This window comes from Rhagoletis zephyria, unplaced genomic scaffold (genome assembly GCF_001687245.7).
Source record: "Rhagoletis zephyria isolate East Lansing unplaced genomic scaffold, Rhagoletis_zephyria_1.1 Rzeph_scaffold_08374, whole genome shotgun sequence".
Classification (NCBI taxonomy): Eukaryota; Metazoa; Arthropoda; class Insecta; order Diptera; family Tephritidae; genus Rhagoletis; species Rhagoletis zephyria.
In genome coordinates, this window is record NW_016165454.1 from 15648 (window position 1) to 27601 (window position 11954).

An 11954-nucleotide genomic window follows, 5' to 3' on the forward strand; every position below is an offset into this window, starting at 1 on the left:
GATGCATTGGCATTTGGGTTTACGAGTACTTCTACTGGCGGTGGTATTAGTTGCTGCAAAAATAGTACTTCCTCATCCGATCTCAGGTGTTTATGAGACATAAGCTTGCTGCTTGAATTAAATATAGCCTCACAGGCCATGCATTTATATTTTACAATATAAGACTCAGCATGTGTGCTGGATAAGAAAAAATCAAATTACAACGGGTTATTTATAAATTAGTTGCTGATATATACCTCATATGATTATCAAGCAATCTTAGCGAACTAAAAGTTTGGCAACAAACTGCACAGGGATATTGTTTGGTTATGATGCCTACATGCTCATCTAAACGATGTATCTTTGAATGATCTAGCACTTTCGTTTTGGTGCTGAAGTATCGTTGACAAAATGCACACTTGTAAGGCTTCTCCCGTGTATGCACCCTGTGATGTCTTAAGTATTGATCGAACATTACTACATATTAAATTACATATGTAATACTAATTCAAAAATGTAATCTAACCTTACGTAGTCGTAGTACTTTCGGAAATTCTTCGTGCAAAACTCACACTCGTATTGCGAGCAGCCAACCGCACGAGGAAAGCGCCGCACAGATGTGCAGGACTCTGATTCTTGCTCTTCATTGACTGAGGATACAGAGTCATGATGTTGATGTTGCAGTGTTCCTTTATTCGTTTGGTGAGCACTGTTTAACACGGTTATTATTGGCCTTTCTAAATTGTCCGTGGTTTCCATGGACTGAGATTCTAAGGCTTGCATTTCCCTTTGAAATGTTTTAAGCTGCTCTAAAACTCTTTGCGTTAGCGCTAAATCATCTTGCACAATATCATTTGATTTCCCAATAGCACTTTTATGTTTACTGCTATTGCTGTGTACTGTATTTATGTGCCTACTAAGTTTTTGTTTGTTGCTGTATACAGATTCACACAGATCGCAGACGTGCGTACCAATAGCTTTCGTCGGGTGTACCTTTTTCCCATGAATATTCAAATTGCCTTTTTGTCCAAAGCTATATGAGAACAAATGGAACCATACTGTGTATTTAATTGTAGTATTAATATGTATATTACCTCAGGGGGCATTTCCCACATTGGTAACGTTTCCTGTCAGGCTTGTGCTGTTCCGCCCGATGTCGTTGCAATGAGGAACTCTGTGTAAACCGTTTACTGCATTTGGAGCACTATGTATGTAAAAGATTTATCTATATGATTAGCCAATTCCAGTCTTGAGATGATATAAATGTTACTTACGGAGTAGGGCTTTTCTGATGAATGAACAACTTCATGGCGATGTAAGAGGCATGGTTTTTTAAATCTCTTGCAACAAGTATCGCAAATGAAACGGCCTGCTTTGTTTTCAGATAAGCATTTAAACGAAGCAGGAGGAGATGATTTACATTCCTTAAGAAAGTTTGGGTTCTTAGAAGTCCTACTATTAAAATATTCAATATCAAAACTCACAGCACCTAAATCCATTTTTTTTTTTTTTTGTACTATGTGACAGAGCTGCAAAACTATCGATGGCACTATCGATAGTTTCAATTTGTCACGACTATCAATGAATGGTGGTCTCTATGACTGGGTTTACACAGAGAAACTTTAGTTGCTCATTTTCAGCAACTTCTCGGTGCCCTTCCCTCTTCCTCGTCACGAGTTGCCGACTGTCTGAACCTAGACTTTCGCGATCATGAACCAAAAATACATGGTACCGAACAACCAAGATTGATTGGTTTAATCCAAATCCCACCAAAAAACAATCAGCTGTTCAGCACAAAATGTAAACAAACAAGAAAATGCAACAACAATTTCAAGAAACAAGCAGCAACAAAGTTGATATGAAACTAGGAATGTATCGATTTTTATGAATATTATTATGAATAATAAATTTATTTTTCATATACAAAAAAGTGTATGGAAAAATACTAAAGTAGATTTAATCAGCAGCTTGTGTGATTTATTTAGCTCTTAAGTTTGGCAAACCGCTTGAGTCGACCGGAATGCCGTTTTAATTCTCAGTATATATACAAGATGCAAATAACACAATTGGGTGAGTTGATAAGCAGGTCTAACTATGTCAGAATATGATTTGCCAATGGAGACCGCTCATTGCTCTTCGAGAGCAATATATATCAGAGCTTATATCTTGCCATCTGTTGCCGGCAATTTGGTAGTTTGACAGTAAGTTGGTACTAAGCCAGAAAAGTCGAAACTAAGGCGACTATGAATAGTTTTAGTTGTGGCTTAGAATAGTTTCGACTTAGTTGCGTACTAAATATGACTATGTATATGCGCCAATGAATTGCATTTACGCAGCTCTGTCGACGATGTATCGTCCAGCAAAACATCGATGTTAACTAACGATGTTTTGAAAATATCGATGCATCGTTTGCATCCCTATTTCCTACAAAATTTCGCGGATAGCGTGCGCTTTTTATGTTCATTGTGTTTATCTCATATAATTAATTAAGATAACCTAATAAAAATATGTCTTTATTTGTACTGGACTCTACAGGTGACACAAATTTGTTAGAACGCGAATCCCACGGCACAGCTGCGGTTGAGAACAAATTGTGGCGAACGTTGGAAGAAACCACCAGACAAAGCCAACTCGAGGTTATAAAATGCACGGCATTATCTGATGAAAGCAGAGATAATGAAGATGATGAAGATTATTTTGGTAAGTTGATGAACTGAAATATTGCATTATTTCATATATGAGTAATCTGTAGGTTTGCCACCACCCAACGTGGACATTTCACAAATAATACGGGAGGAGCTTCCGAAGCTAACATCACCCAAAACTAAACTCGAGGAAGAGTTAGATAAACTAACGGAAAAGATAGATGCAACAATACTAAGAATGGCGGAACATCCTAAGAAAAATTCTAAAACAAATTGTAAAACCATGGATTTCTCCGATTATAACCCAGCAACCGGCAAATTTGATGTGGAGCACCAAGTAAAAACAGATGTTGGGAAGGAAATGGCAAAATCGCAGTTGGTGGACGGTTTTGGTAGACTTAAAGAGCTTCCATTTTTTAATAAAAAGAAGCTTCGCGATATCAAAAGGGTAAAATTCATAACAATATTCCTATGTATGTATGTATTAACTACTATAAAAATGATGACATATTCGACATCTTAAGTCTTTACCAAGACGCATTGCCTAAAGAGGGTTTCATACGAAAGACTCGAACATAATGCTTAGCAAAACAGTAGTTTCACCCGTTGTAATCTTAGTAGTTGTGTCAGAGCTAGTGACAACTGCTGTAAGGCCAGCGGGACAGTAATGTTTACAATATTAGACTGTCAACGGCCAGATAGTTATATGCCGGTGATTTAAATTAGAACACACATATTTTTCTTTATTATTGAAACGTAATGTTATGCTAGTATTAAAAATGAAACCTTCCTAGATGCCCAATGGTACACATTGATGACCTCTTTAGTAACCTGAATAATATATGTACATATCGGTCTTTTTATATGTACCATTTGGGGAGTTTTTACAAAAATTTCTATTATTAATTTCACCAAGATTGAACGTTCCAAGACTAAAGGGCCTGGATGGTATAATTTGCCTGCCACAGAGCAAACGGAAGAAACCACAAATGAGCTAAAAATTCTACAAATGCGTTCTGTCCTAGATCCAAAACACTTTTACAAGAAAAACGATCTTAAAGTTCTGCCTAAATATTTCCAAGTAAGTCTCAATTGCAATACTATGATTTCATACTTACGTATACATATCCGTACTTATGTATACTAACCGTCAAAAATACCTAAGAAAAAAATTGTCGCTTACATCTTGTAAATACTAACTTAACTGTTCCAGATCGGCACTGTACAANTATATCCGTACTTATGTATACTAACCGTCAAAAATACCTAAGAAAAAAATTGTCTCTTACATCTTGTAAATACTAACTTAACTGTTCCAGATCGGCACTGTACAACATTCGCCTTTGGATTACTATAGTGAACGTGGCACGCGCCACAAAAAACGTTCATTGGTGGATGACTTGCTAGAAGATGATACTGCTAAAAATTATACAAAACGAAAATTTAAGGAAGTGATTGTTCGTCGTGAAAAATACGCACATCGAAAAGCTATGCAAAAAATGAAAAAACAGAAGAAAAATAAGTCGTAGGTTATGCTTATGAGTTTAATTTTTTTAATTAAGTAGAAATAATTATGTAAATAAATAAAAGTAAACATTTTGTACATAGGCATATTATTTCGCTTCCTGTTTGTCTGGTCCACTTATCTCCAGTGTCCGAATGATATATTCAGCTAACTGTTGATAGCTTTTCGCGTATTCAGTCCCGGAATATTTGATCACAGGGGGTACACCCTCATCACAGCACTCGGTAATATTTCCATCCAATGGAATGGAAGCCAATATCTTCGTGCCTATTTTTTTTGTGAAATATTCTGTTGCATTTTTAAAAATTTCCAAACGTGTTTGACAATTCCCGCAAATAGCATGGCCCATATTTTCTGTTAAGCCAATAATCGGAACACCCAGTTTTCGATACATTTCTGCGCCACGGAGTGTNCATTTCCAAACGTGTTTGACAATTCCCGCAAATAGCATGGCCCATATTTTCTGTTAAACCAATAATCGGAACACCCAGTTTTCGATACATTTCTGCGCCACGGAGTGTAACTTCTAGCGCGGCCTTCTGCGGAGTGCTAACCAGCAGGACACCTGTAATAGGAACATTTTGAGAAAGCGATAGATGCACATCTCCAGTGCCAGGTGGCGTGTCTACAATGAGTATATCAATTGGTGCCCACACTGCTCCTTTCAATAGTCGTTGAACTGCTGACATTACTAGTGGGCCACGCCAAATTATTGCATCAGATTGTCTGGCGAGCAGTCCCATGGATAGACATTTAACACCATAATTGATAGGTGGTATCATTAAATTTTGTTCATCAATCAAAGGCTCTTCATGAATATTCATCATCAGAGGAACGGACGGTCCGAAAATATCTGCATCCAATAATCCAACGCGTTTTCCCTTGTTTGCAAGGCTAACAGCAAGATTTACTTAAGAAAAGATCATTATAATTTAGCCATTTTCCTTTTAAAGTTTTTATGCCACATTCATACCGGCTACAGTTGATTTACCTACACCCCCTTTCCCTGAAGCAACTACCACAATGTTCGCTACTCCAGGAAGAGGAGCTCGTTTTGGCAGGCCACGTGCCATCAGCTCCTTCTGTTTTGTAGTCAGTTGGGTGGCTAGAGAGCGCTAAGGATTATGTGTTATTCTGGACAAAAACTCTCTTATTTGATAACAAAATACCTTGCAAAAATGGAAAAATTGCGTCCTTAGCATTTTCCGTCAAATATAGTGTGTCAAAAACAATAATGTAAACAATAATCAGCTGTTTAGAACAGATCCCCATTTAAAAGCAAACATGTCCCTTACAATTTGCTGGGTCGATTGCGAATAGCAACGCAACCACGGTCGGATACCAGCTGGCAACGTTCCCACGACAGTCGGGTCTACGTAACCGGAACGACCCAGATTTATATTTGGCCAAGGACTGTCACTCCAGCAACACTTCCCAAAAAGTCTTTGGGGAATTGGTATGCTGCTACAATAACAACAACAACCAGCTGGCAACGCACCTGGAAATAAAATTTTTATTACGAATGGCAACTCTCGTCAGTTGCTGTAGAGTTATCGATAATCGAAATTTGACAGTTCGGCAATCAGCAAGTGGCAGTGCTGCTGCTGTCACTTCAATTGAAGTTTTTCACTTCACTTTGGAAGCAGCATTGCCGTTTTGCTTAAATTTAAGCAAAATTGATTAATTTTTTCCTGCGTGTTAAAATGTTAAACTTTCCTTCGTTTTGCTAAATTTGTTTATTAAAATAGTCAAAAAGGACAATTCCTCTAAAATTTATAGTCAGAAGAGTTACTATTTCAATCAATTTTTCAAATTTATTTTGGGAAGACTGTAATCCAGATCCCATATAAAGTTCCAGTAAATGGTGCTCTACGCAATTCTCGATCTGCGGTTGTCGCATTTTCAAACCTCCGAGTGTACTTCTGCCATGAAATCGCTTCTCGTAAAAAACCATTTGCCGTTCGGAGGCGACTTAGAACTTTAGGTCCCTTCATTTTCGTGACAAGATCAACACGCCCTTAACCATTATAGGAGTATGTGTTGAGACCCTGAAAGAATGTGTAATAGTTTTCAAAATAAGCAACTGTTAGACTATAAGATCCTTACCTTTGGCGACAAAACTCTGCCTTAGATAGCGTTTACTTACTTACTTACTCAGTAACTACAAGCATTTTTCGTTTTATTAAGACCCGTTAAATAAGTTGCTTAATTTTAACGGGATTTGTTGAAATTTTTGAAAGATTTTGTTAAATTTTGTTTTACGGACGCGGCAACACTGTTTGGAAGTCTTGACTTCGTCACTTCATTTTACTTCGTTTTTTTTTCACTTTCCACATCTTAGATTTACCTTCAAAATAAATAAAACTTGCTTTGAAATAAATGATTTATTTAACTAAAATCAACAAACTTTTGCCAAAATCCTTTTATTTTTCTCTAAACAAAATGTATATTTCCTCAAACAAAGACTATCGATAGTGGCAACGACCTTTCGATAGTGCAAAAAAAATAGAACCATTCGATAGTATCGATAGTACCATCGATATTTTTACAGCTCTACTGTAAACAGCATGGCAACACTTTGTTACGTTTTTCATTCAATCTCTTCTTTTCTGCACGAAACGACTGAAAATTCCTGTGAATATTATAAGATCTAAAAAAAATACGAATAAATAGAATAATTTTGCGTTTTATGTGCGAACTATTTAATAAACTATATTCAGTTACAAAATTTCATTTGTTTCTAATTAATTGTGACAAGTTTTGCAAACGAATTGTGAGGTGAGTGTGTGTACGTGAGGTGTATGTTCGATGTTTTGTTTCAGCAGTGGCAGCAGTAGTGGCTGAGACAGGCAGAAAAAGCTGGAATATAGAATCATCGGCGGAGGTGAGGAGCACAGTGTAAAATATAAGCTCAAGGAACGGATGAATGATAGAAAGCGAAATGCGAGATGGTCAAGTGTAAAAAGCAAATACCAATAAAGAGATATGCAATCGATCAAACGAAAACAGAAAAATTACAGGCAAATAAAAATATCTAAAAAACCAGGAAGAAAAACTTTATACAGTAAACATTGCCAAGTATGTTTGCCCAAAATTGTTGAAGAAGGCAAAAGGATAATATTAGAGTGTTACTAAATAAATAGGGAGGGAATAAAGTGTTAACAGCAGTAGTTGTCCATAACAACGTTTGTGTCACAAGTGCAATTAAATTCAATTAAGCATTTAAAACTAAATTAATGGTATGCAATGAATTTTTTGTACATTTTTAGCTGAAATGAGAGTGCTTACCAAGTGCACGGGTGATTCTTATAGCCGTCCAAGCTACCACCCAGTTTATTGGTTGTTACAATATGTACATATGTACTTGTGCTTGTGCCACCATCGCTATATAATATTTCTATATCTATTGTGCGTAATAAAGAATTTCACATTGTCATTCTGTGCAGCAGAAAAACGCTACGCTTCAACGACAACATAGTGATCGCTCGTTCACACTGTCTCCAACATTAAAATTATAGCCAGTTAGCAATCGGACTGTCCTATTGTAATTGACTCCATCGAAAGACACGGGTGGAGTGCAAAGGGCAGCACAACAACCTTAATGAGAGTGCAATAGAAGCGGAAATATGCTGAACGAAAGCAACTTTATGATGTGTCTTGCAGGCACGGAACTGGTCAGTGAACGAACTACATGTTTCACGCTTCAAATTGCACATTCCACGCTGTAGGATGGTATAACAAAATCGCATACTATTTTTTTGCACAAATAGCATGGATTTTATACATTATTCAGAATATGTAATTTTTACACTTTTATTAAATCCATGTCTTGCTAATTTATCGCTTTGTTTTTCTTATGGGATTAAATTATGCACAGTTATGGGCGATTTGACCTACATTATGGTGGAGTACCAAATACATATGTATATAGCAAGCGTCTGGTTTTATTTGTTAAAATTTGCTTTTATGAAACATAATTTATTGTTGTATGAGTAGATAAATGTTATTGAGGGAAGACCTTCATTTTAATATGGTTAATTACCAATACCCAGTTTCTAAAATTTTCAGGATAACGAACAGTTTTTGAATACTATGTCTCAATATTCTTTCATTTGTATGTACATATGTATGTATGCTCACATTTTTACTCAGCCTCTTGATGTTTTTAAATATAAAGATTTCTCAACTTACATTTAAGTTTCAATGGCTTTGGCAATTGCGGTTTCCTAAAAATTTAGTTGTTTGCATGACACCACTATACATATATACTATACATATTTGAGTTATATCGTACATACATATAAATGAATGCATATTACGTACATATGGGTAGGAGTGTGGGCAATTTAGTCGTTCATAAAAATTAAGGATGGTTGTTTGTAAATATACAGTCAATGGCATTCCCCTTCGAAAGCTGAGGGGCTTGCTGAACTAACCTCAAATCAGCTATATATTTATATGTATGTATGTATGTGCATATACTATACATATGTAGGCTTCTTTATATTTTTCGAATGGAATCAGGAGTTGTGCACCTTTCTATTGGTACTTTTGAAGTTGAAAACACATTTACCTGTATTGCACTGCCACTACTATCCAACTACCACCCCCTGCTTCTTTAAATTTAATTTGTTAAGAAATAGTAAAATACTTCATGTTTGATATTTTACTTATCCAGTTTTCCCTTCACTGTAGGTATGGTTTTAGCCAGTAACGAATGGCTTAACACTTGCGAAGATGAACAAAAGTCGGCTTCGGGGAATTCACAAACAGCGTCAACAACAACTGCAACCACAGCCGCACCCGCGCCACCAAACCACCAGATTGTCGGCTCCACGCCAGCTTCCACAACGACACAGATTGTAACTCCAATAACATCGAGCATAATCACATCAGTTACATCAACGCGCATATTCAGCGTAAATAACGAAATTATGTCGGAAAATTCAGCTAACGAAGCACATCAGCCAATGCAGCAACCGTCCGTTAATCAAAAGAGCAGCATCAGCGATGCTCTGCCAGCGGCAGTTAGTCTAAATGATGTGAATACCCCGAATGCTCAAGAGTTTGTCAATAATAATACCGAAGTATTGAACTGTGATACTTCAAATGCAAATTCAATTTCTAATGCAAATGCCAACAGCAATATTGATGCTAGCATCAGTGGTAGCTGTGGAGGTGTGAATGCAAATATCAACACTAATAATGCCAATTTGTATTCCAATCCGAATTCAAATGCAAGTACCCTACAATCCGCTATTGTACGCCAATCGAATGCAGGCAATCACATGCCGCTGAGCTGTCCCATTACTCCGCAAGCGCTGAGCAGCGCACTGCAGTCGGTTATGAACGCTAGCAAAAATGCCAGTATTTCTGGTTCACCAGCCGTCGGAAATTTACCAAACACTTTCCTCAGTACATTGGATATAGGGCTAGGTAATAATGCTTCACTACAACAGACCGTAAAAGAGCTCAGTTCGGCTTTCTGCGCTGGTCTGATTGAGTCACAATCGAATATGGCCAATAACGCCACAAATGTTGCACAGAATGTAGGTAGCAGCACCAACATAAGTATGAATCTAGAATCAACGGAAAGTAATGGCCAGGCGAAAATTATTTTGTTCTGCGAGGCTAACTCGCACCCCTTCCAGACACGCACCATATTCCTCACGCCAAACATTGAATGCAAAGTAGGACGTTTAATAGCGAAAAGTAAAGCTTCCGAGTCAAACGCAATATTCGATTGCAAGGTACTATCGCGCAACCATGCAGTGCTGTGGTACACCGATGATGGCAAATTTTGGGTTAAAGATACAAAGTCCTCGAATGGCACCTTCATTAACGAAAATAAACTAGGCAATGAGGCTGCTGAGCTACATTTCGGCGATATCGTCAAATTCGGCGTCGATGTACTGGAAAATTCGCGCAAAGAGGTCCATGGTTGTATTATCGCTTTTGTAAAGTTATATTTGCCTGATGGCCGTGAGGCGATATCAATCGATACGACCACCCAACGCTCTCAGTACTCTGGTGAAGGCCGTATCAGTTACGAGGAAATGCACCGCTTGAACTTGTACATGCAAGAGGTGTCGCAGCGGGAAAAGGCGCTAAAATCGAAATTATTCAATATTCAAAATGTTTTGGATGCCACACGAAAAAATTCGGCCCTGTGCTGGCAGTCTCTCATTGCTGAGGATCAGTTGCTTCATCGCATCAATTCGTTGGAGAAAAAATTGCAGATTATGGAGAAGAATGTGCCAGAGAGCGTGTTGCGAAATGAGGTAAGCGAGACTTATGTAAGTTGAGTTATGTTTAATTACTTTAATTTAACTCATAAATCAGTAACCATTTGGTATGTTTTATGATCGAAGCTTCCCTACAAGAAAGATGAGACCAATTATTTGATAACTGGAACAAAAAAAACTGAAAGCGGTATAATTCTAGGTAGTTGATTTGTAGTAAAAATGGTTCAAGTGTAATGCTGTGTAGGGCAATTACATTTTAAGAAGATCGNGTAAGTTGAGTTATGTTTAATTACTTTAATTTAACTCATAAATCAGTAACCATTTGGTATTTTTTATGATCGAAGCTTCCCTACAAGAAAGATGAGACCAATTATTTGATAACTGGAAGAAAAAAAACTGAAAGCGGTATAATTCTAGGTAGTTGATTTGTAGTAACAATGGTTCAAGTGTAATGCTGTGTAGGGCAATTACATTTTAAGAAGATCGGATGTAATGCGCAATGTATTAGTTGTTTATTTATGTTATTTAATGTAAAAGGATACATTTGACCTTCTTCTGGGTTCAATGATATTGTACAGAAAGGAACAATTGGTCGCAGCCATAACGCGACATGTGAAATGTAAATAGCAATTCGCGTGTCCAAATAGAAACTAGGTACAAGAATTCCCTGTTTCGTGTGAAGAGCAAAGCGTACATAATAATAATAATAATAATAATAATAATAGATTGGCGCTTAAACATATGNCAATGATATTGTACAGAACGGAACAATAGCAAATAGCAATTCGCGTGTCCAAATTAGAAACTAGGTACAAGAATTCCCTGTTTCCTGTGAAGAGCAAAGCGTACATAATAATAATAATAATAATAGATTGGCGCTTATGTTAGTGTTTGGCCGAGCTTCTCCTCCGACTTGTGGCGTGCGCCTTGATGTTGTCACACAAAGCGGAGGGACCTACCGTTTTACGCCGACTCCGAACGGCGATTGTATTTTCATGAGAAGCTGTTTTTTATGGCAGAAATACCGCTGTTAAGAAAAAACCTTTTTCTATATTTTTTGCGATGTTGCTTTGACCAGGGTTTGAACCCAGGTGCTGATGAGTGAATGCGCGCACTGCTTACCACTACACCACAGCGGCAAAGCGTACATACACGTTTGTAATTGAAGCTTTTTTCGATGCTAGCTCTTCGCTTTGCTCGCCGCTCCACTATGTTTTTACCATAAGTCTAAAAAATTTGAGAAATAATTTTAATGAGGCTCTGCTTATAAATGCGGTCGCACCAAAAACCCTTCCGCTTAAGGCAAACGGACGCAAATTACGACTGGGAACAACAACAACAACAGAGACCTAATACCCGAGGAGATTCTCAGGTGACTCCATCCATTACAGATGTTGCACCTAACCAAAGTGGAGTGAAGTTGTCTCCGGCAGACACAGCAGAAGTAGATTTCTGGTCCGGGTTGGGCTCAATGCCCAGCCCTTGTTTGGGAAAAACCCTAGTCCGTCCGGAACCTAGAACCGGTTGTCGTGGGAATGATATTCTCAGCCGTTGTTGTTG

The 11954-nt window shown here is 37.6% G+C and overlaps 4 protein-coding genes across 12 annotated transcripts in view; 2 read left to right on the top strand and 2 right to left on the bottom strand.

Annotated features, from left to right (window-relative positions):
* The window catches only part of LOC108375004 (zinc finger protein 501-like), a 13796-nt gene extending 12222 nt beyond the window's left edge, over positions 1-1574 (bottom strand). Inside the window, exons 1-6 of the mRNA XM_017631067.1 lie at positions 1464-1574; positions 1254-1403; positions 1074-1183; positions 506-1012; positions 237-434; positions 6-177 (exon numbers count right to left, since the gene is read on the bottom strand). Coding sequence (XP_017486556.1) covers positions 6-177; positions 237-434; positions 506-1012; positions 1074-1183; positions 1254-1403; positions 1464-1478 — 1152 coding nt within the window. The 5' untranslated portion in view covers positions 1479-1574. The remainder of the gene's footprint in view (positions 1-5; positions 178-236; positions 435-505; positions 1013-1073; positions 1184-1253; positions 1404-1463) is intronic.
* A 798-nt stretch (positions 1575-2372) lies between these two features.
* Positions 2373-4216, top strand: LOC108375007 (deoxynucleotidyltransferase terminal-interacting protein 2). Its single transcript, XM_017631072.1, has 4 exons — positions 2373-2679; positions 2732-3072; positions 3541-3705; positions 3944-4216. Exons 1-4 carry the CDS (start codon positions 2487-2489, stop codon positions 4151-4153), a joined length of 909 nt encoding a protein of 302 aa, XP_017486561.1. The 5' UTR covers positions 2373-2486; the 3' UTR covers positions 4154-4216.
* Positions 4151-5639, bottom strand: Nubpl (NUBP iron-sulfur cluster assembly factor, mitochondrial). Of its 3 annotated transcripts, XM_017631071.1 has the most exons (5): positions 5445-5575; positions 5319-5343; positions 5123-5264; positions 4637-5059; positions 4151-4527 (listed from the first exon to the last, which is right to left on the bottom strand). In XM_017631071.1, the coding sequence occupies exons 3-5, from the start codon at positions 5220-5222 to the stop codon at positions 4238-4240; spliced, it is 813 nt and encodes a 270-aa protein (XP_017486560.1). In that variant the 5' UTR covers positions 5223-5264; positions 5319-5343; positions 5445-5575; the 3' UTR covers positions 4151-4237. The 3 variants fall into 3 exon arrangements, with proteins under 3 accessions (XP_017486560.1, XP_017486558.1, XP_017486559.1); XM_017631069.1 differs by having other exon boundaries at positions 5123-5254; positions 5319-5639; XM_017631070.1 differs by having other exon boundaries at positions 5319-5593.
* A 1080-nt stretch (positions 5640-6719) lies between these two features.
* Slmap (Sarcolemma associated protein) lies at positions 6720-10642 on the top strand. Of its 7 annotated transcripts, none has more exons than XM_017631073.1 (3): positions 6720-7227; positions 7596-7823; positions 8845-10642. In XM_017631073.1, the coding sequence occupies exon 3, from the start codon at positions 8847-8849 to the stop codon at positions 10452-10454; it is 1608 nt and encodes a 535-aa protein (XP_017486562.1). In that variant the 5' UTR covers positions 6720-7227; positions 7596-7823; positions 8845-8846; the 3' UTR covers positions 10455-10642. The 7 variants fall into 7 exon arrangements, with proteins under 7 accessions (XP_017486562.1, XP_017486567.1, XP_017486568.1 ...); XM_017631078.1 differs by having other exon boundaries at positions 6720-6927; XM_017631079.1 differs by having other exon boundaries at positions 6720-6927; positions 7599-7823.
* Positions 10643-11954: the final 1312 nt, after the last annotated feature.

What these genes read in the sequence shown, in the direction of transcription:
- LOC108375007 (XM_017631072.1), top strand. Translation starts at nt 2,487, where the DNA reads ATGTCTTTATTTGTACTGGACTCTACAGGTGACACAAATTTGTTAGAA. An exon ending in AGATGATGAAGATTATTTTG is followed by an intron (nt 2,680 to 2,731) that starts GTAAGTTGATGA and finishes AGTAATCTGTAG; the next exon opens with GTTTGCCACCACCCAACGTG. An exon ending in AGCTTCGCGATATCAAAAGG is followed by an intron (nt 3,073 to 3,540) that starts GTAAAATTCATA and finishes AATTTCACCAAG; the next exon opens with ATTGAACGTTCCAAGACTAA.
- Nubpl (XM_017631069.1), bottom strand. Translation starts at nt 5,421, where the DNA reads ATGGGGATCTGTTCTAAACAGCTGATTATTGTTTACATTATTGTTTTT. An exon ending in AGGTAAATCAACTGTAGCCG is followed by an intron (nt 5,060 to 5,122) that starts GTATGAATGTGG and finishes TCTTTTCTTAAG; the next exon opens with TAAATCTTGCTGTTAGCCTT. An exon ending in AGAAATGTATCGAAAACTGG is followed by an intron (nt 4,528 to 4,636) that starts GTGTTCCGATTA and finishes ATCGAAAACTGG; the next exon opens with GTGTTCCGATTATTGGCTTA.
- Slmap (XM_017631073.1), top strand. Translation starts at nt 8,847, where the DNA reads ATGGTTTTAGCCAGTAACGAATGGCTTAACACTTGCGAAGATGAACAA.